At 42.7% G+C, this 19,027-nt stretch overlaps 6 protein-coding genes across 6 annotated transcripts; 3 read left to right on the top strand and 3 right to left on the bottom strand.

The window, feature by feature from the left end:
- Positions 1–1,938: 1,938 nt before the first annotated feature.
- ASPZODRAFT_136165 (hypothetical protein) lies at positions 1,939–4,040 on the bottom strand. The gene is made up of 2 exons (XM_022723997.1): positions 3,526–4,040; positions 1,939–3,443 (listed from the first exon to the last, which is right to left on the bottom strand). Exons 1-2 carry the CDS (start codon positions 3,678–3,680, stop codon positions 2,243–2,245), a joined length of 1,356 nt encoding a protein of 451 aa, XP_022578213.1. The 5' UTR covers positions 3,681–4,040; the 3' UTR covers positions 1,939–2,242.
- Positions 4,041–4,575: 535 nt separating this feature from the next.
- On the top strand, positions 4,576–7,451 carry ASPZODRAFT_136164 (hypothetical protein). The gene is made up of 3 exons (XM_022723996.1): positions 4,576–4,908; positions 4,999–6,996; positions 7,061–7,451. Exons 1-3 carry the CDS (start codon positions 4,810–4,812, stop codon positions 7,373–7,375), a joined length of 2,412 nt encoding a protein of 803 aa, XP_022578212.1. The 5' UTR covers positions 4,576–4,809; the 3' UTR covers positions 7,376–7,451.
- Positions 7,452–8,453: 1,002 nt separating this feature from the next.
- Positions 8,454–11,009, top strand: ASPZODRAFT_73899 (hypothetical protein; the record flags this gene model as incomplete). The annotated part of the gene is made up of 4 exons (XM_022729930.1): positions 8,454–8,649; positions 8,707–8,894; positions 8,956–10,854; positions 10,923–11,009. The coding sequence occupies 4 exons, from the start codon at positions 8,454–8,456 to the stop codon at positions 11,007–11,009; spliced, it is 2,370 nt and encodes a 789-aa protein (XP_022578211.1).
- Positions 10,929–14,092, bottom strand: ASPZODRAFT_136161 (hypothetical protein). Its single transcript, XM_022723995.1, has 3 exons — positions 13,278–14,092; positions 11,114–13,224; positions 10,929–11,059 (listed from the first exon to the last, which is right to left on the bottom strand). The coding sequence occupies exons 1-2, from the start codon at positions 14,010–14,012 to the stop codon at positions 11,368–11,370; spliced, it is 2,592 nt and encodes an 863-aa protein (XP_022578210.1). The 5' UTR covers positions 14,013–14,092; the 3' UTR covers positions 10,929–11,059; positions 11,114–11,367.
- Positions 14,093–14,171: 79 nt separating this feature from the next.
- On the top strand, positions 14,172–16,270 carry ASPZODRAFT_136160 (hypothetical protein). The gene is made up of 5 exons (XM_022723994.1): positions 14,172–14,278; positions 14,335–14,682; positions 14,760–14,785; positions 14,843–14,859; positions 14,908–16,270. Exons 2-5 carry the CDS (start codon positions 14,386–14,388, stop codon positions 15,987–15,989), a joined length of 1,422 nt encoding a protein of 473 aa, XP_022578209.1. The 5' UTR covers positions 14,172–14,278; positions 14,335–14,385; the 3' UTR covers positions 15,990–16,270.
- ASPZODRAFT_136159 (hypothetical protein) lies at positions 16,231–18,881 on the bottom strand. The gene is made up of 3 exons (XM_022723993.1): positions 18,399–18,881; positions 16,937–18,305; positions 16,231–16,861 (listed from the first exon to the last, which is right to left on the bottom strand). The coding sequence occupies exons 1-3, from the start codon at positions 18,663–18,665 to the stop codon at positions 16,395–16,397; spliced, it is 2,103 nt and encodes a 700-aa protein (XP_022578208.1). The 5' UTR covers positions 18,666–18,881; the 3' UTR covers positions 16,231–16,394.
- Between the last annotated feature and the right edge of the window lie 146 nt (positions 18,882–19,027).

Raw genomic sequence — 19,027 nt, 5'->3', positions numbered from 1 at the left:
AAATATAAGAAATTAAAAGATTAATAGAGGAATAATAGAGGATATTAGATCTAGATAACTAATAAAGAGAAGGATCTAGAATAGTAGCCTTAGTATTAGTAGAGTAAAGTAAAGTAAACTAATTAATAATAGTTTTAATATTAAATATCTAGTAGTAAAGCTTATTAATAGTAGATAACTAAAGATAGGAGTCTATTAATATATTTAAATATAAGCTTATTAATACTAGATAATTAATAAAGATAACTTATAGATATATTTAACTATAGGCTTATTAGTATTAAGTAACTAATAAAGGTGGCCTATAAGTATATTTAACTAACTTATTAGTATTAGGCAACTAGTAATAGGGGCCTATTAATATAATTAAGTATAGGCTTACTAATACTAGGCAACTAATAAAGGTAGCCTATAAATATACTTAATTATAAGCTTACTAATATTAAATAACTAGTGATAAAGGCCTATTAATATAGTTAAATATAAGCTTATTAATACTAAATAACTAGTAAAGGTGACCTATAGGCATACTTAATTATAAGCTTATTAATATTAGGTAACTAATAATAAATTAAGATCTAAATAACTAGTTATAGGGATATCTAGATAACTAACTATAAGAGAAAGGGGTACTAAAGGGGCTAATTAATAAGATATACTTAATATAGCTAATTAATATTAGTTAATTTATATATATATATTCTTATAGTCCTAGTTACCACTACCTAGCTATTGGCGACTCTAAAAGGGCCCTAAATAGGGCTATATTAGAGGATAATGCAATACTCACTCACTCTTACTCACTCACTCACTCACTCACTCACTCTAGATTTATTTTTGAATATTATTATAAAAATTAATTATTATAATAGTTAAAAAAGATGTATAAAAGTAAAGTAGTAAAAATAATGAAAAAATTAGCTATTCCCTTATCTTAGCCATTCCCCTATTAGGGCTGCGCTACGCGCGGACCCAGATGCTTTAGAAGGAGGGGCCAGTTATATAATATAACAATAATAATAATAAATTAATAACAATATATATTATAATATTTACAGACACCCTAATTTTATACTTTATTATAGATAATTAAAGAGACTATGTAATTAAATAAGTTAAATATTATAACAAAGATTAAAATAAAAGGCCTTATTCTTATTTATATTAACTTATTTAGTATTATAAATATTCTTAAAAAAATATATTCAGTATAATAATTAAATAAATTAATAATTATTACTTTTTTATTTATAATATAATTAATAAGGAACTTATTAAGAATAAATAAATAAATAATTATATAAACTCTACTAATAGTCTAATATAGCCTCTAGATTAAATAAAGTATATTATATTTAAAAAACTAGTTAATCTTTAAAAAGTAGCTATAAACTTATACTAAAAATAAATTAGATAAGGAATAATTAATAATTAGTAATTAGTAAGGAATCATATTTTTTTATTATTATATACTTTAATTAATATTAAATTGAGAGATTAGCTAGTCTAAATAGGTGCTTAATAATAAGAGATATATTAAATTTATATATTTAATTAGGCTTAATATTATCTTATTTAGTATAGCTATACTATATAACCATCTACTTCATGTCTAAGCTATAGTAGTAATAGTAATCGTCAACCATCTCTTCCCTCTCTAGACCTGCTGGGCCAACATTATATAATTATAGTTCTACTAACCTTAACGTAGTATCAGTATACTTGAACAACTATCTCATGTCTAAATCTTTTAGAAAAGTAATAGTATACTATTTCCTTTTTTATCAATTAGCTTCATAAGTATCTTCTTACGCACCAATTATATATTACTCACAGTCCAATAGAATCATGTACTCACAATATTCCCATAGACAAGCACTCCTGTATATGCATCATCGCGCAGCAAAAGAATATCAGTATTAGTACCAGGGGCCAGTCAAGCCGGTCCCATAATCCACGACTTGGCGTTTTCGTCCACCAAGAACACCCTAAAGATATAGATAAGTATGGCTACCTATTGACAATCAAGAAACAAACCTGAAAGAGAGCTGAATAAAATCGATTCTCAAGAAATGGTACTATAATGCTACCAATAATCGCCTCATAAAACAAGACGCTGAATCCTGGAGCCTGCCAGTCATCCCATGCATCATAAAGCACCAGAAATAAGCAGTAAAAATGCGCGCTGTTGAAAAGACACCCTTCAACATCCAATGGGCCCGTGGAATCTTCTAGCTCGAGACTAGACGACGGACCCCGCCTCAACTTGCAACTGGATACGTTGATCAGTCGAGGCAAGCGAGGAATCCTGCCTAGAAGGTCTATTTCTTGTCTGGTCCCGGCTTTGACGCGAGAAGTATGAAAAAGGGTTCACCTCTTGCATACGTGGGAAATGTAGCCTTGAGCGCCAGCCCCCGCGTTGTGGCAATCCCCCTTGCCCTCCTAGATCCAGATTCAAATCATTTGAGGTGTTTTGACCGGGCCAAGGATGTGCGGTAGACAGTTGCGAAAACTGAACATTAGTTTCCGGTCGAATCTCCCGTCCCTGCTGTCGCTCAGACGTTAAGAATCTGCTTCTGAAGGGATTACCCCGATTCCCAAGGAATATGGCCTGCGGCTGAACAAGTGCTCTTGACCGAGGACCACGACTCAGTCCTTCCCCACCCAGAGTGGTAGGTTCAGTGCCATCAGGGCGAGGCTTCGGAATGTAGTAATCAGTTTTGCACAAAGGACAGCAGGCCCGCCGGCTTGTCAGCCAAGGATCGACGCACGAAGCGTGAAAAGCGTGACCGCAAGTAAGCCCACGTACATCATCATCGTCCTCAATCAGATCAAGACATATCGCGCATGAGTCGCCTGGAGTGGATAGTAACTCCGCTGGCAGTGCAGTACTTATTGGGTCCTCCCCGTCATCGCTTCCCAATTTCTGAGACATACGATCAAGATCATCTATGTCCCTAGTGCCACCGTTTCCCATGGAATTCTGTCCAAGTGCAGTAGGCGTTGATATTGTATGCCTTTCCTTTTCTTCTGTTGAGTCTTCATGGCAACAGCCCGTGGTCCCGTCTTCAAGTAGAATTGACGATTGATTCTCACGGTATTCTATTCTTTGCTGACCTTTGGTTGATGTTATAGGTGAAGTCGCGGCGATTTCCGCGGAGGGTTCAATTTCGCCGTTCCGCTCAATTTCGTGCCTATTGCTGGATGTTGTAACCCCACCAGTCACTGACAAGCCCTCATTCGCACGAAACGCCCTCCAGGCCTTATACTTCAGAAGAGGAAACCGTTGGTTAACTTCGTCCATTGTCATCAGTTTCTTCTCCCGTTTCCTCCGGTGTGTCCTCGGTATATTTATCAGATCCAGAGGTTCGCCTGTTTCCTCATTGCGCAGCTGCCGATTCCTTTGGTTGTACCGGAAACAGTACTTAACCCCTACTATAATCCTATTATGATGACATGTGAGCAAGTGAAAACCAGTGTTGATTAACAAGTCATTAGTTTAGAATTTAGTACGGAGGGACCAACCATAAATTGGTGAAGACGACACCAAACCCAAGAGCCACGAAAAACAACAAGGGTGAACTTGTAGGACTACCCCCTCCACCATTTCCACTACTTCCTCCACTGCTTGTACCTGTTGTAGCTTCAGTTGGGGGATGTGAGGTAGTAGCGGAAGCCATTTGGATGAGGAAAGCGATGAATCAACAACAGATAAGACACTACTTGAATATTAAATACTCATCACTGAAAAGTAGTGCCACTATTGCTAGTTATCTCATAAAAATATATGGACCAGCATCACTTAGAAAATGGTTCACGACACTGGATCATTAGAAAATGTGTTGTTGTCTGCTTAAGGTGCTAACATAAGTAATTAGAACCAGGCTAGGTAGCTAGCTGATAGTAGATCACCTGGAGGCGATTTTTGGTGGCCGTGACTTAAAAAAGTAAAAAAAAACCATATACTAGGAGATAAACTCCTGTTCATGAAACTACTTATTTTTCAGAGATTTAATCAAATAAAAATAATATTATATGACGTGGGACATAGGATAGAAGATTAAGATTTTAATGCTAATACTACAGAGCACTACTAGGTATGTAGGAGGTAACTAAGGAAGTTATTATTAGTTATAATTAAACACTAGACTATATTAGGATTTATCTAAGGTGCCTTACATAACCACCTAGGCACTCTGGAGTCTGTAACTAACTAACTACGGGGTACGTGAGTTAACTAGGTAGTTAGTTAGGCACTTATAACCAAGTAACTAATTAATAACTAATTAACTACTTATCCAAAAATCGGTATGAGTAGTTGACTACCTAATTATAATATAATTAACTACTAGCTGCTTATATAGTACTACATAGTTACTGTTCAACTACTTAGTTAATTATAGACACTTGACCCTATCTTATTTCCTAGGTACAGGTGCCTAGGTAGATCAATGATTCAATAGACCACCTCAAGTCTTACAGAGTATTATGTGTCTGCGCTTTCTTGGTTCTATTAGTCTAGCTACATTAAATAATATTTTAAATTTTAGTCAAGATCCACTGAGACTGTCTACTGGTTATCCAGTTACTTATTTTGGGTAATAATAAGGGCCCCTTCCAATATCTTTTCATGTTCCCCAATACATTTGAGTGCTTATCCTTAGTAATAATATCTAAGTCTTTTCCCACTCCGGTTTTCCTATCATCAAAACAAATCCCTCGACTGCTAGTGCTCAGCGTCAATATTCTCCAATTTACATACCTCTCCTACTTCTTGAGCTCGAGCTGCTCTCTCTTGCTGTATACAATATGGCATCGCTTGGAGAGGATTTATTGGTCACCGTAAATAAACTCCAAGATTTGGTGTTTAATACAATTGGGAATGACTCGCTCGATCTCCCACAAATTGTGAGTTTTCTCTGGTCCTTCCTTGCTGCTGCTTGCCTTGATTTGCCGGTGGATTATTTTCAAGTATCACAGAACTAATACAGTGTATAGGTCGTTGTTGGCTCTCAGTCTTCTGGCAAATCATCTGTTCTGGAGAACATCGTCGGGCGAGATTTTCTACCAAGAGGAAGTGGTATTGTTACCAGGCGGCCATTGATCCTTCAACTCATCAATATCCCAAGCGAATCAAACGACAGGCCTGGAGAGGTCGATGCACATACAGGTTATCCCACTACTCTTCACATTGGCCAACATGAGTGGGCCGAATTTCATCATCTTCCTGGACGAAAATTCGACGACTTCGCCCTTGTGAAACAAGAAATTGAGGCCGAAACTGCGAGAATTGCCGGAAGCAACAAAGGCATCAATAGACAACCGATAAATCTGAAAATCTTCTCACCCCATGTTCTTAATCTTACTCTCGTGGACCTTCCAGGATTGACAAAGGTTCCAATTGGAGATCAACCGTCTGATATCGAGAAACAAACTAGAACTTTGATCTTGGAATACATAGCCAAACCGAACAGCATCATCTTAGCTGTGTCTCCAGCAAATGTTGATCTTGTGAATTCTGAAGCCTTAAAACTCGCTCGACAAGTGGACCCGATGGGTCGCAGAACAATCGGGGTTTTGACCAAATTAGATCTCATGGATCATGGTACCAATGCCCTTGACATTCTTTCTGGCAGGGTCTATCCCTTAAAACTGGGATTCATCGGTGTCGTGAATCGCTCACAACAAGATATCCAGTCAGGAAAGACTCTAATCGAAGCCTTGAAAGCTGAGGCTGATTTTTTCCGGCATCACCCAGCGTATAGAAACATGGCCAATCGTTGTGGGACGCAGTTTCTGGCGAAGTCTCTCAATACCACATTGATGGCACACATCAGAGATCGCTTGCCTGACATCAAGGCGCGGCTGAATACTCTCATGGGTCAAACGCAGCAAGAACTCGCAAGCTACGGTAACAAGCAATTTAGTGGAAAGGAACACCGAGGTTCATTGATACTCCAGCTTATGACACGGTTTGCTTCCTCCTTCATCTCATCCATTGATGGGACCTCATCTGAGATATCGACAAAAGAACTCTGTGGCGGTGCCCGGATCTATTATATTTTCAATTCAGTCTTCGGAAATTCTCTCGAAACTATTGATCCCACCTACAACCTGTCTGTGTCTGATATCCGAACTGCTATCCGAAACTCTACCGGACCCCGGCCAAGCTTGTTCGTACCCGAGCTAGCCTTTGATCTCCTTGTTAAGCCTCAGATAAAAATGCTCGAGGCTCCAAGTCAAAGATGTGTAGAGCTTGTTTACGAAGAGCTGATCAAGATCTGTCATACATGTGGCTCTCAGGAGCTGCTTCGATTTCCTCGTCTTCAAGCAAAACTCATTGAAGTAGTGTCTGACCTTCTCCGTGAACGTCTGGGCCCTTGCTCCAATTATGTCGAATCACTCATATCAATACAACGAGCATATATAAACACAAATCATCCGAATTTCCTCGGAGCCGCCGCGGCCATGTCATCCATTATTCAGAATAAGCAGGAACAAGACAGAAAAGCTGCCTTGACAGAAGAGCGAAAGAGGCGCGAGAAACGACGGCTCAAAGATCCCAGCAGTGCTAATGGAACTACCTCTATGGATGTCGAGGAAGACGAAGAACATCAACTTGACCACAAAGCACAGAATCTCCCCATTCGAAACCAATCTGGGAAAGGCACCAGGAGCCTGTCACCTCACATTGGCAATCTCTCCGAGAACGGCGCTGTACCTGCACTAAACGGAACCCAATTAAACTCGTCGCCCATGTTCTCATCAAGCAACACGGCCAGGGATTCGTTTCTCAATTACTTCTTCGGCAAAGAAGGAGGTATGACGACCACTGCTGCTTTGCCACAGACCATCTCGGCTTCAGCAAGACAAATCAACAGCCTAGGCGAGCACAGCCATGGTCAAGGGACTCGACATGCTGAGATGAAGCCTTCAGTGACTTACTCCGAGGATCGCTCTGTATTGCCCGACTATGCGGGCGAGCCATCCCCATTTGTATGTTGCAATTCCATATATCTAGTTACCTTTTATTTTGGTCTCCACTAACTCTATACTCTAGTCTCATGAGAGTATCGAGGCATCACTAACTGAACGTGAAATTCTTGAGACCGAGTTGATTCGGCGACTGATTTCATCTTATTTTGATATCGTGCGTGAAACTATTGCTGACCAGGTCCCTAAGGCTATTATGCATCTACTTGTCAATCATAGTAAGGATGTTGTACAGAATAGGCTCGTCAGCGAGCTTTACAAGGAAGATCTCTTTGGTGAGCTCCTCTATGAGGATGATGGCATCAAGGCAGAAAGAGAAAAGTGTGAGAGACTCCTTGAAACCTACAAAGAAGCAGCAAAGATTGTAGGTGAGGTTTTATAGTGTATTAATATCATATGTATACCTAAAAACCCCATATATTAGTCTCAATATTTATATATTCTTCTTCATTCTCTCAGAGGTGTTGATGTTTTACTGTGTATTGACTTACTAATATAACCTATAGGCTATTACTCCTTAGTTCTATGAGGTGAATTACCTGTCAGCTAATGGCATGGCTATATTTAATCCTTAAGAACTGATAGCGCCTCGTTACTGTGTCCATTATATATAATTCTAGGTGATTTTTATGGCCATGTATATATATTAATATAGTATAGCGTGAGAACTTGCTGTCCAGGCTAACCTAGAACTAGCTATATAAAAAGCCCGCCTTAATTAATTACCCTACATGCCACAGAGTATAGTCACATCTAGATTTAACCTATAATCATGATATATTACCATAAAAAGATACACATTTGCAGGTGCACCGCAGGTTGGGCACCTTAGGTAGTCTACTCATATTACTAAAATATAGCACTTCTTATTATCATAGATTCTACTATATATAGAGTAAGTAGTATTAATTAATTATTTATAACTAGGTCTCTGTGAGCCCTTGACTATTGAGGTAGTTCCATATTGATGATTAACTACCTTAGTTAATTAGTTAACTAGCTAGTTACCTAGTTAACTATTACTTAATAATAGTGACCTTTCCAGGGTTGGTGGACTGAACCCCACACATCTACTGTGTAAAGCTGGCCCCTTGAGTCTTACACAGTCAGCTTCAAGTCATCCAACCTCGCATCGGGCTGTGTCTGAACCCATCTCTTATGATCTAACTCTCCCACAGTAAATATCAAATAACACAAATTTTCATCGAAGGTTGTCACAGTGTCACCATTCAAGCGAAATCCTCAACAATAGCATAAAAAGCTGGTTTAGACTGTAAGGCAACCCAACCCTCCAATTTCCAAACATGCCTTGCCGTTACTGCTACAAGCTGGAAGCAAGCCCTCGGAATTGATTGTTGACATCCTTGCACAGTAAGCAGTGGAAATAACGTACAACAAAGCAGACAGATTTGCATTGCACATTATTCCATCCCCCCCCTGATCAGCTATATTGTTTAACAATGGCCACTCTGAATCTCTCCTCCAATGGCCCTTCAATATCGAAGTCCTATCAACATGTGCTCAATGCACCGAATCTGCCCACTGATTCTCCAACCTACGGCCAATGGGCCGTCTTTGCGGTGTCCACCCCTCTTGTGAATGCCTTTCAAAGTGCAGCAAACAAAGAAAGTATTCTGAAAGTCCAGTCCACTGGAGGTTAGTCTGTATTCAACCAATTGCAACTTAGCCAGGAGCTAATCAGATTCTGTAAAGAGGGCGAGTTGGTTGATCTCATAGACGAATTTTCGGAGGGCAGAATCCAATTTGCCTATGTTAAAATCAAGGACATGAATACCGGGCTACCAAAGCAGGTTTTAATCGCTTGGTGTGGAGAGGGTGTACCGGAGCGAACCAAAGGATACTTTACAAGTCATCTGTCCGCAGTATCGAAGTTCTTACATGTAAGGGTTTACTATATCCAACGTGGATTCAGACTCGAGTCTAACAGAGGTGGTATATCAGGGGTTTCACGTGCAGATCACTGCTCGTTCAGATCGGGACCTGTCTCCAGAAAGCATCATTCAGAAGGTCGCCGATGCCTCGGGGGCGAAATATTCAGTTTCAAACGCACCTCCCCAAGTTGATATTTCGTCCAAACCTCAATTAGCAAATACATCATCGGTTTTCACTGCCAAGCGGGCTGGCGGGATTACTCACGAAAAAGCTCCTGTTCGCAACACACCATCTACTGAACAGAAGGATCCCCATGATGATGGCTGGGGTCCGGATGCCCCACCTATTAGCAGGACGGGGCTTGAGAAGGTTAAGCCTGCTTATCAACCCACCAGGGTGAATATGCAGGAATTGAAATCAGTCCAGACAGAAACGTCAAGAATGGGACGAGAGCAAATTCCGACAGATCGTGATAATGTTGTGAAGGGAGGCTATCGCCCTATCGGAAAGGTTGACATTGCTGCCATACGTCGGCAAGCCCGTGAAACAGGACAGCTGAAAGATGACCGGCCAGAGCCTGTTAAGGGAGCATATGAGCCTGTCGGCAAAGTCGATATTGCTGTCATCCGTGCTCGGGCACACAAGCCCAGCGATGTGCCCGTGGATTCTTCCTATGAACTGGCAGGAAAACCAACCACAATCGAATCAGAGCCTACATCAGAACGTTCCACCGTAACCACATCGTCTTCGCGCTTGACAAGCTTGCCGAAACCAAAGGTTTCTAGCCATCTTAAGTCAACCTCGCCATTCACAAAGGCAGGTTCTTCTGATGCCAGCGGATTTGCAACCCAATCAACTCCCTCTACTGCCCCGGTCGGCGCTGCAAGCAGAACATTCGCTGATGAGGGGGGTAAGACACCTGCACAGTTATGGGCTGAGAGAAAGGCAAAGGAACGTGCCGCAGGGGCCCTCGATAGCCCACCTACTGTCGATAAAGTCATTTTTCCCGCTCAGGGTCAGCCGTCAGACACAAAATCGTGGAAGAGTTCATATACCGGCAAGTCGTGGGCTCCAGTTCAGACCACACACATAGCCAAGTCTATGACAGATGAGGATGCTACAACTATTGCCTCAAACCTGCCACACAAGGATGTCGGCGTTGAGGGCCTGGCTTTGGAAGATAATACAGAAACGCTCCCTGAAAATGAAGACACAGACCCCAAACCAAGCGATATTGAGCATAACATACCGCTGCCCGAATTGTCTGCTAGGCCGGTTGAACCAGAAATAAGCTTTGAAACTGCAACTGCAGCTGTGGTTCCTACCCCCCCCCAACAACCCCGTTCACCAACCCCACCAACCCCTCCCGTTGAGCATGAATCCTCGCCAATCCGTGTCGCCATTCCTGTTGGCCGAGGAGTCTCAGATGCTCACGAGGAGCAGTACAGCCCACCACCAGCTATGCCTATCCGCAGTCTGGAAGAAGTGCTGCCTGAAACTAGTGTTCATGATGAACCAGTCGAAGATATGGGTCGTGAGACTGCAGAAGCTCTCACTGGCGATTTAGTAGCCCAGCCTAGTGGCATTCGCGCACTGGTGCAATACGACTATGAGAAGGCAGAGGACAACGAAATTGACCTGAAAGAAGGTGAATTTGTTACTGACATTGAGATGGTAGATGAGGACTGGTGGTTAGGAGTGAATATTAGTGGTGAACGGGGCCTTTTCCCTAGTAACTACGTCGAAGTCGTTGAAAGTGGTCGCCATACGCCAGATCTAAGTACCCAAGAACATAAGCCCGAACTGGAGGAACAGTCGCTACCAGTTCCCACTGCACCCTCGGATGAATCTACAGACCATGGTCAGACTACTCTGAGCAATGGACCGACAGCAACTGCAATTTACGATTATGAGGCTGCTGAGGATAATGAAATCAGTTTTAACGAAGGTGCCAAGATAGTTAATATAGTAAGTGCTACTTTGCATACTCCTTTTTCGGCCGCAAGCTTGGCAGAGATTCTAATTCTATTTGCAAGGAATTTCCCGACGATGACTGGTGGCTCGGAGAGTTTGAAGGCAAGACAGGTCTTTTCCCTGCAAATTATGTACAGCTCGATGATTGAAGGGCTACATGTGGTAACCCTTCAAAACATGCCGAACCTTCTTTTTGCTTGTTAGTGAGACCAGTCCACAATATATTTACTATAAAATTAATAAGTTCAGATAGCTCCTGGTAGGACATGAATGAGAGATACTTTGACGCTTACACAAGAATATCGGATCTAGTACACGGTACATCCAATAGCTACAATTATAAGGCGGCTTCAATTCCATGGGCCAATGTTATTCCCATATGTTACGTGGAATGTTCTGAACTTTAAGGAATTCATCAGAAGATGCAGTTTTGGTTCCAATCGCTATGACTATTCCGAATATGAGTCACCCAAAGGAGACCGACCAAGATCTTCTAAAAAGCCATAATTAATCCTCAATGTCATCGTCGCTTAGAACAAGGTTACCCCCTTCTGTAGATAGAATTGTTTTGGGCCCAAAAGTATTATTCCCCTTGACTTGAGGGTCAACTACATCACTTGCCGCTGAGTGTGATGCATCCATTTCCAACCGAAGTTCATCTGTGGTATTGAAACCTTCCGTGGATGAAATACTTTCCGAATCAATTATGCCGTGAAATGCGGTTAGCCTTTTCAAGCCTTTCGATTCGGCCTCGTTACATAGTATCTTGGCTAGATAGGGTAATTGATAAAGTAACATTTCTGTTCGCGATACCATGGTTGGTATCACTTGTTCGTCATCGACGCCTCCTTTTTGTTGATCAGTAGAGGTACGGATATCCGTACCCGCACACCTAGTTGGAGATTTGAAGCTTTTGTCACTGGTTGAAGCTGACTTGTTTAATAGAGGAATTGACCTTCCAAAGGAATTCAATGATTGTTTCATCCATATGTCGATCAAGCCCTCAGCCTGCTCGTATTCATTCCACAGGCGAAGTGATGTCGGAAAAAGCATTTTGAACGCATTGTATCTGTGGTTTGTCCCATCGTGTGGCATTGACTGCCTTTTCACTGGGTGAGGAAGAGCAAAAAGTAAACCCCGAACAGCAACTTGAAAGCTAACCTCGTTTTGACGTAGTATGTCGACTCCAGCATTCCAAGTGTTCTTTTTTTCAGCTTGAATAGTAGACTGTGGCCCTTTGACACGTGTGTAATCAGTAGACAAGAGGTCACTATCAGAGAGTGCCTTTATGCACTCATCCAAACAGTCTGTGAAATATATACCCTCACATGACAAGACATAGTTTTCATGTAGAGCGTAAATAAAAGTTTGTATATCTGTGCCAATCTCATTAACCAATTCATTAGTCGAGACTTGTGGTATTTTAGATCGGAAATGATGGCGTAAATGATCAGGAGGTGTAGGAACTTTATTGCCGCCGAGAGCAGTAGGATTTTCATCATCACGTTTATTATACACAACCTTACCTACTGCGTGAAACATCCCTAGGCTTGATTCTCGTTGAGTAATTAATCCTAGAGATAGTTCTTCCACTGAAGTTAAAGTCTGGTTGCCGTGAGAAGTTGCACGAGATTTTTTTATTAATGTCTTGTTCCACTTGTTTGCCAAATTGCTCTTCAAACAGAGAAATTCTAGACAAGAGATGGCACTTCGAATGTCGCCTAATTCAGAAATCGCTCTTAGCACAGCTGTTCTAGGTGTTTTGCTTTGTTGAGAATGACGCGATTCTTTTGCAAGAACCAGATCCAAAGCCTTGAGCATGTAGGTGGGCGCAATGCTGTTGAATTCAAGGACTGTCGTGGCTGGATTATTATAGATGACCGGCCCAACCAGTTTCTGTGCGTGAAAGCTTTCCGAAAAGGAAGAGGCCTGGCCAAGAAGAGTTTCGGAGATAATGAGGACGATTGGCGGAATTTCTTGACCCTCAGAAGAGTTTGGCGCAGCGAGGTAACGCTGAAGGGATTTTCTAAAACTCGAGATAACCGATGATGGTGATGATGATGATGATGATGGACTCAATGGCGGGAATTCTTCAATCAAAATGAGCCTTCGGCTTGTGGAGGGTTTAGAACCGCCCTGATGTTGTTCATTTATCACTTCCTCATCCAACTCAAGACCCCCGTACCCGTGGCCTCGAGTAAGAAAATCCTCAAACTGTGACCCAATAGAAACGTATTCTTTTGCAGTATAGTCAATGGCTGACGGGTATTTCCATTCAACAACTTCAAACCGTATAGATTTCGATAATAACATGATCGTGGTTGTCTTTCCACACCCCGCGGGACCCTTTAGAATAAGTAATCTCTATATGTGTCAGTCAAGTCTCTTATTGTCCACTAGAGAGGAAAAACACAGACTTGCTTGTTCCTACCACAAAAAGCATCTTCCAGCCAAGTCCTAGTATCGGAAACTTTCTTTTTATGCACGGCTAATTCACCGATATCCGAGGGTGCATATCGTTGAGACCAAGGTGATACTGAAACATTAGTGCTTGTTGATTCAGGGTTTCTTTCTTTCTTGGACGGCACTCGAGGCAATGAAAAGTGGTCTGAAGATAGTGAAGCCTGATTCCGAGAAGCAGCGAATGTTGTTTCAGTTTGAGGTGGAAGTTCACTAGCTCGCTGTTGCTGATCTATCTGTTGGCTTCGACTTTGATCTGAACTAGGATGATCGATGCTCTGAGTGAAAATCTCGTCACATGAATCATAGTCATCTTCAATAAGGTCATCTTCATCTTCTATTCCTAGAACAATAGATGGTTCTCTTGAGCGCCTCGAATCTTCAAAGGACCATCGCTCCTCTTCAGTCGCGGGCTGAAAAAAATTATGCAGAGAGCGCTCAACTCCTGCATCTTTTGACATTGGAAACTTCGCCCTGGAGGTTGGGTAAGCTTTGCCGAAGATTTGCGAGGAAGCTGTTGACCGAGGTCGTGTAGGATGCAGTGATACATTGTTTTTTGATATTCGTGGCATATTATTTATATTTGAGGACTTCGGTTTTGAGCCATTTTTAGCTTTCACTGGTGTTTCTATCTCGTCATCTGAAGTAAAGACTGTCTGACCGCGCTGTCTTTTTGCAGGCCTAGTATCCATGACGGTGTGTCTCTGTCGGAATTGACATAGAGCATCTCCGAAATGAAGGTGAGTTGAAGTGACATGCATGAGCTTTGACCACATAGATTATTGTATCACTTACGGAGTAGCTGGAGCTTCGGAGTCCGTGCCAGGTACTCCACACTCCACACTCCAAACTCCAACTATTGAAAAACCATGGGCCAGGCCTGGCTTAATCGCTGTTTTATTACCTACATACGCATTTCTCTCACCATTGGGTAACCTTCCATACCCCGATTTCTCTGGTGATTGATTCCGGAAAACCTAACCATGTATATTCCTCCTAATTGACAAGTGATAGCTAGAAAAGAGAAAAGCACAAGAAAGTACGAAGACGAAGAAACATAAAAGAATGCTTAGAAATAGCCGGAACCAGCCTCCAGCAAGGAGGACCGACAGGCAATCCGAAGATCCTATATTAAACGACAGCACATCCTCTCTTGATTGCTCTGAAAAGACTGATTCCCAATCGTCATTACTCGTTAAATCCAACTCAGAGCGCACGTCGGTCAAGACAGATGGGCATAGTGATCCTGAATGGAAGCAGGATAGTCTGTCAACAGTTGTCTCAGTCGCACATGTCACCATCTTCAGCTGGAAAAATGTGGCCATTCTAATATCATTGATTTTTGGTGGCTGTTGTGCCAATGTACGCTATTCCTTTTTACCCAACCCCCATCTCAATCTTTAGTATAGAGAAATATCTGCGGTACTGACTTCTGTGAGGTATTTATGCTCGAAGCAATTATTAAGTAAGTCCTACACGAGAATCTTTCCCTTAGAAATACCAAATATTCACCTGTTTCCAGGGACCAGCCAGCTTCTGGTAAGGCAATATTTCCTCTTTTATAACAATTAATCCTAACTTCGGAAGGGCCATTGATAACATTTGTACAATTCCTCCTCATTGGACTTTTTACACTACCCAACTTTGTCTCATTCAGCGCTGGACCCCAGTCACTATATTTGAAATCTCGAAATGTACCTCTCAGGTCCTGGGTGATATATACCGCATTTTTCCTGGTCGTCAATTTACTCAACAACTGGGCCTTTGCTTATGAGATTTCAGTGCCCTTGCACATAATAGTGCGGTCGGGGGGTCCTGTAGCCTCCATGATCGTGGGGTACATTATCAATTCCAAAAGATACTCGACACTTCAGATACTATCTGTCATTCTGCTTACATTAGGCGTTGTGGGAGCGGCATTGGCTGATACCGCTGCAAAGAGTCAGTCCCTTGACGTTGGCGACAACTGGACTGAAAAGAGCCAACATTCGCCTCTTACTACGTCTCTTGTAGGATTCATCATCCTTGCTCTAGCCATGGTTCTTTCTGCCCTTCAAGGAATATATGCGGATAGGCTATACGAAATACACGGTCGCAATCACTGGAAGGAGGCTCTGTTCTACTCTCACACATTATCACTGCCGTTCTTCCTACCCACTTACCCAAAACTCGTGTCGCAATTGCGCCTCTTGCTGGAGTCACCTCCAATTATTGAGAGCCTCACTATGGGCACTGTGCAAAGTGGTGTGTTTGTTCCTAAGATTAACCAAACAATCTGCGCAGCTGCTATGACTTCAAAGTCTGGCCTTATTCTTGCAACTCTCAGAAACACGTCTCAATGGTTTTGGTCTAGTCTGTGGCAAAACCAACTTGTTCAAGACTCTATTGGCCAGTTTCCAATCAAGATTGCATATCTCTTGTTGAATGCCGTGACACAATATCTCTGTATCCGCGGTGTTCATTTCTTGTCGGCGAAATCATCTTCCTTGACTGTAACCATCGTCCTGAACATTCGCAAGCTGGTCTCGCTGCTACTCTCAATCCATCTCTTCGGCAACAATTTGACGTCGGGCATCATTGTGGGAGCGGCTCTTGTTTTTCTTGGAGGAGGCTTATATGGGTACGAGAGCAGCCGACTGAGGAGCAAAGTCAGCAAAAAGGAGAGTTAAATACGCCTCAAACATTGGAAAGAGATCTATGGAGATACTTCTTTATACAACACTAGGTCAAATATCTGTGTGAATACGTGCGGAATGTGCATAACAGGCCACATTGATGAGCTGTTTGTTGACTCTTTTTGTTCAAGACATCATTCAGAGTACATGGGACAATGGTACCTATGTTTAAGATTAGATCTAAGACAGTCCCAGATAGATAGTTTTCCTTCTTAATATATCTATGTCTTTACATTGAAAGAAGTATTATTCAATTGGGGTTTTGTGCACTTTAACCCTATATACTGCCTCCATAACCAACATAAAACCATTGTGTGCCTAATTATAGATTGAAAGAGAAAACAAAGAATTTACGGCGCAAAATATGATTATAAGGCAAGGTTAATAATGGATGTTCTTTCAAGAGCCCCCCAAAATGTCGTAATAGTAATCGTCGTCAAGTCCCTCTCGAGATGGGACTTTTGGGGCTTCTCCAGTGAAAGCCGCATCGTCGAAACGAATGTTCAATAAGCGAATCTTTAGTCCATAGTTGCTGATAAGGTTGATGAGCTTGTTTGTTTCCGACGTGATCGGTTGCTGATTGAGCAGCATGAGCAGACCGTCAAGCCATTCAGATGCAATGCTGTGTGTCTGCGGCCGGAGAGTCAGCAAGACGCTTTCTTTCTGCGTGGCCTTGCTGGCTGATCGAGCATGGCTCGGATTCTTGGCGTAATTAGAGGGTTCCGAGGCAGCTGATGGAGTGTATCCATGGATGACTATCTTTGTCGAAGTCGAATGATGCGGAGCAGTCTTAACTGTAGACATCGAAGAATCGTCCGGTGATGCTGAGACATTGGAGACTACCGATGAGACGATTGACAAATCGACTGCATGACAGCCAGGAAAAGTTAAACTAAAGTGACTGGGGCAGGTAGGATTCAAACGACGAGGGATGCACTTACTCTTTTCTGGTAGAACATCTAATTCTGGTAGTCCTGGGCCGATCGAGTCAAAGTCGCCGAAGTGTAGATACCGGCGATTGTGCGATAGCTGCACATATTTATAAGATGTAGGAGGGTTCTTCGACGAAGGCCCGCCTTCTGACTTGTGACTCTGTTCATTGGGAAACCAAGCCCCTTGCAACAAGCACCGGATGCGCTGTTCCTTGACAAATTGAAGAGACTCGTGGTTCAATTCATCCCGTACTTGCTGTAGATGTTGGCCCCATACATCTTCATAGGTAAGCTCTAAAAGTTCCATTTGCAGTTCACGAAGCCGATTATATTCAAAATCAGCCAGTTCTTCTTCAACATCCTGCACATCCTTTGTGCGAGGGGCTCCCCCGACCACAGATTCAATTAGGATGCGAACTAGTTCCACGATCTTCCCAAAGTCTTCGACCTGTGCACCTGTCGCCTTCCAAAGTCGGAAAAATGCATGCAGTCCCGCAACATGCAGACGCGTCCAGTGCAAAAGTAAAGGCTTAAATAGCTTATCCAAATTGGAGCGTGACTCTAGGACAAGATAGCTCTTGGAGTCTTCTATATCGGATTTGTCAACTTCAAAATGTTCGTAAAGGATTGACGTTACCGCCAGAGAAGCGCGCGCAATTGGACACCGCTCTTCTTCGAGTTTTGCAGACTGTTCGAGTAGCATTTTCTGGAACTCGTCTTGATGGCTCCTCACGTAATCAGATAGGTCCATCATTCCCAAGAAGCCCATTTCATGAAAGTCAGACACCGGGCTTTCCGTCGAGAACCCCAAGCGTCGCCATTTTTCCGGAGAGTGTCTTCTTGAACCCTTGGTGTCATCACTCACATCTCCCTCGCCTTTGACTGTGTTGCTAGCAACGTGAATTCCCTTCAGGGCACGTCTATGCTCTGGCTTTTCAATGTCAAGAGCGACATCTCTCCATTTCCTTAGAAGGATTTTCGTCAGGAATTGAAATTCAATGAGAGGGTGGGCATGATCTTGCAAGGCTGATCCTTGCATGAGAGTGTAAACTGCCCGGATAACACCCAAGTCCTGTAGCTTGTGGACAAATCGCGGCCATTCTAGATCCGAGTCATGGGTTATGGAGTCCCGCATGAGAGAGTTAATTAATTGAAGTGCATTGGCGCAGAGGGCATGGTCGGCCGATGAAAGCCTAGTCACCAGCATTTCCAGAAACTGGGGATATATTGCGATCGCAGGCTTCAATGCTCGGAACCCGAACAGGCCATGTTGCGAACCCCGGCCATCAGCGCAAGGATGCGATACGATTGATACAAGGATAGACATGGCGCCACGGAGGATATTCACGAGGGGGTGTGTGACAATCAGTTCGACAATCTAGAGAGTAACAATAATGACAGTCATTAGTGAAAGTGCAGATGTATAACCCCCTCAGGGATGAGGGGGGAAAGATTCCAGAATCCCACATACTCTTTCTACAAGCTCCTCATCGACAAATTCCCACCCTTTATCAACCTCCAGCAATCTGGCAAAGCTCGTGAGGCTATATGCCAATGTATTTCCGCTCGCATGTAATGTCAAGTAACAAAGCTTCTGCAGTCCGCCCTCCACAATGAAGATGTCTGCAAAAGAAGGGTCTGCGATGCTGCCTTGAAGTTTGAAGACAGCCATCTTGCGCAACGCCTCATCGTCGCTCCCCAATCGCTCCACCAGTTCGGAGATATTAGTGTTATCCATGGCCGCTGTGTTCTGGATATAACTGGGTGATCAAGTGATAAATATAGGCTCAAGTAGAACAGACTGCCTGGTGGCTGCCTTTGATCTGCTGGACATGGAAAAAGGACATGAAGAAAAACTAATAGATAAGGGTTTAAGGGGGGTCAATGACGGTACAGGGTCCTCCACAGCATCCATACATGTAGCTGCTAACAACTCCATTTGGCATTGGATGCTACCAGACCGTACGGCGGATGGACTACGGAGTACTAACACACACTAGCTAGTTAGGTACTAGTCGCTCTGTGGTAGGCAGTCCCAGATATCCACCAGCGTATAGTGGTGTGTTAACCTGATCAGGCTAGCTCCTACGGTAAGCCATT

The sequence above is a fragment of the Penicilliopsis zonata genome (genome assembly GCF_001890105.1).
Source record: "Penicilliopsis zonata CBS 506.65 unplaced genomic scaffold ASPZOscaffold_18, whole genome shotgun sequence".
NCBI classification, from domain to species: domain Eukaryota; kingdom Fungi; phylum Ascomycota; class Eurotiomycetes; order Eurotiales; family Aspergillaceae; genus Penicilliopsis; species Penicilliopsis zonata.
Note: the sequence above shows the minus strand (reverse complement) of the source record. Positions and strands in the feature narration are given on the sequence as shown.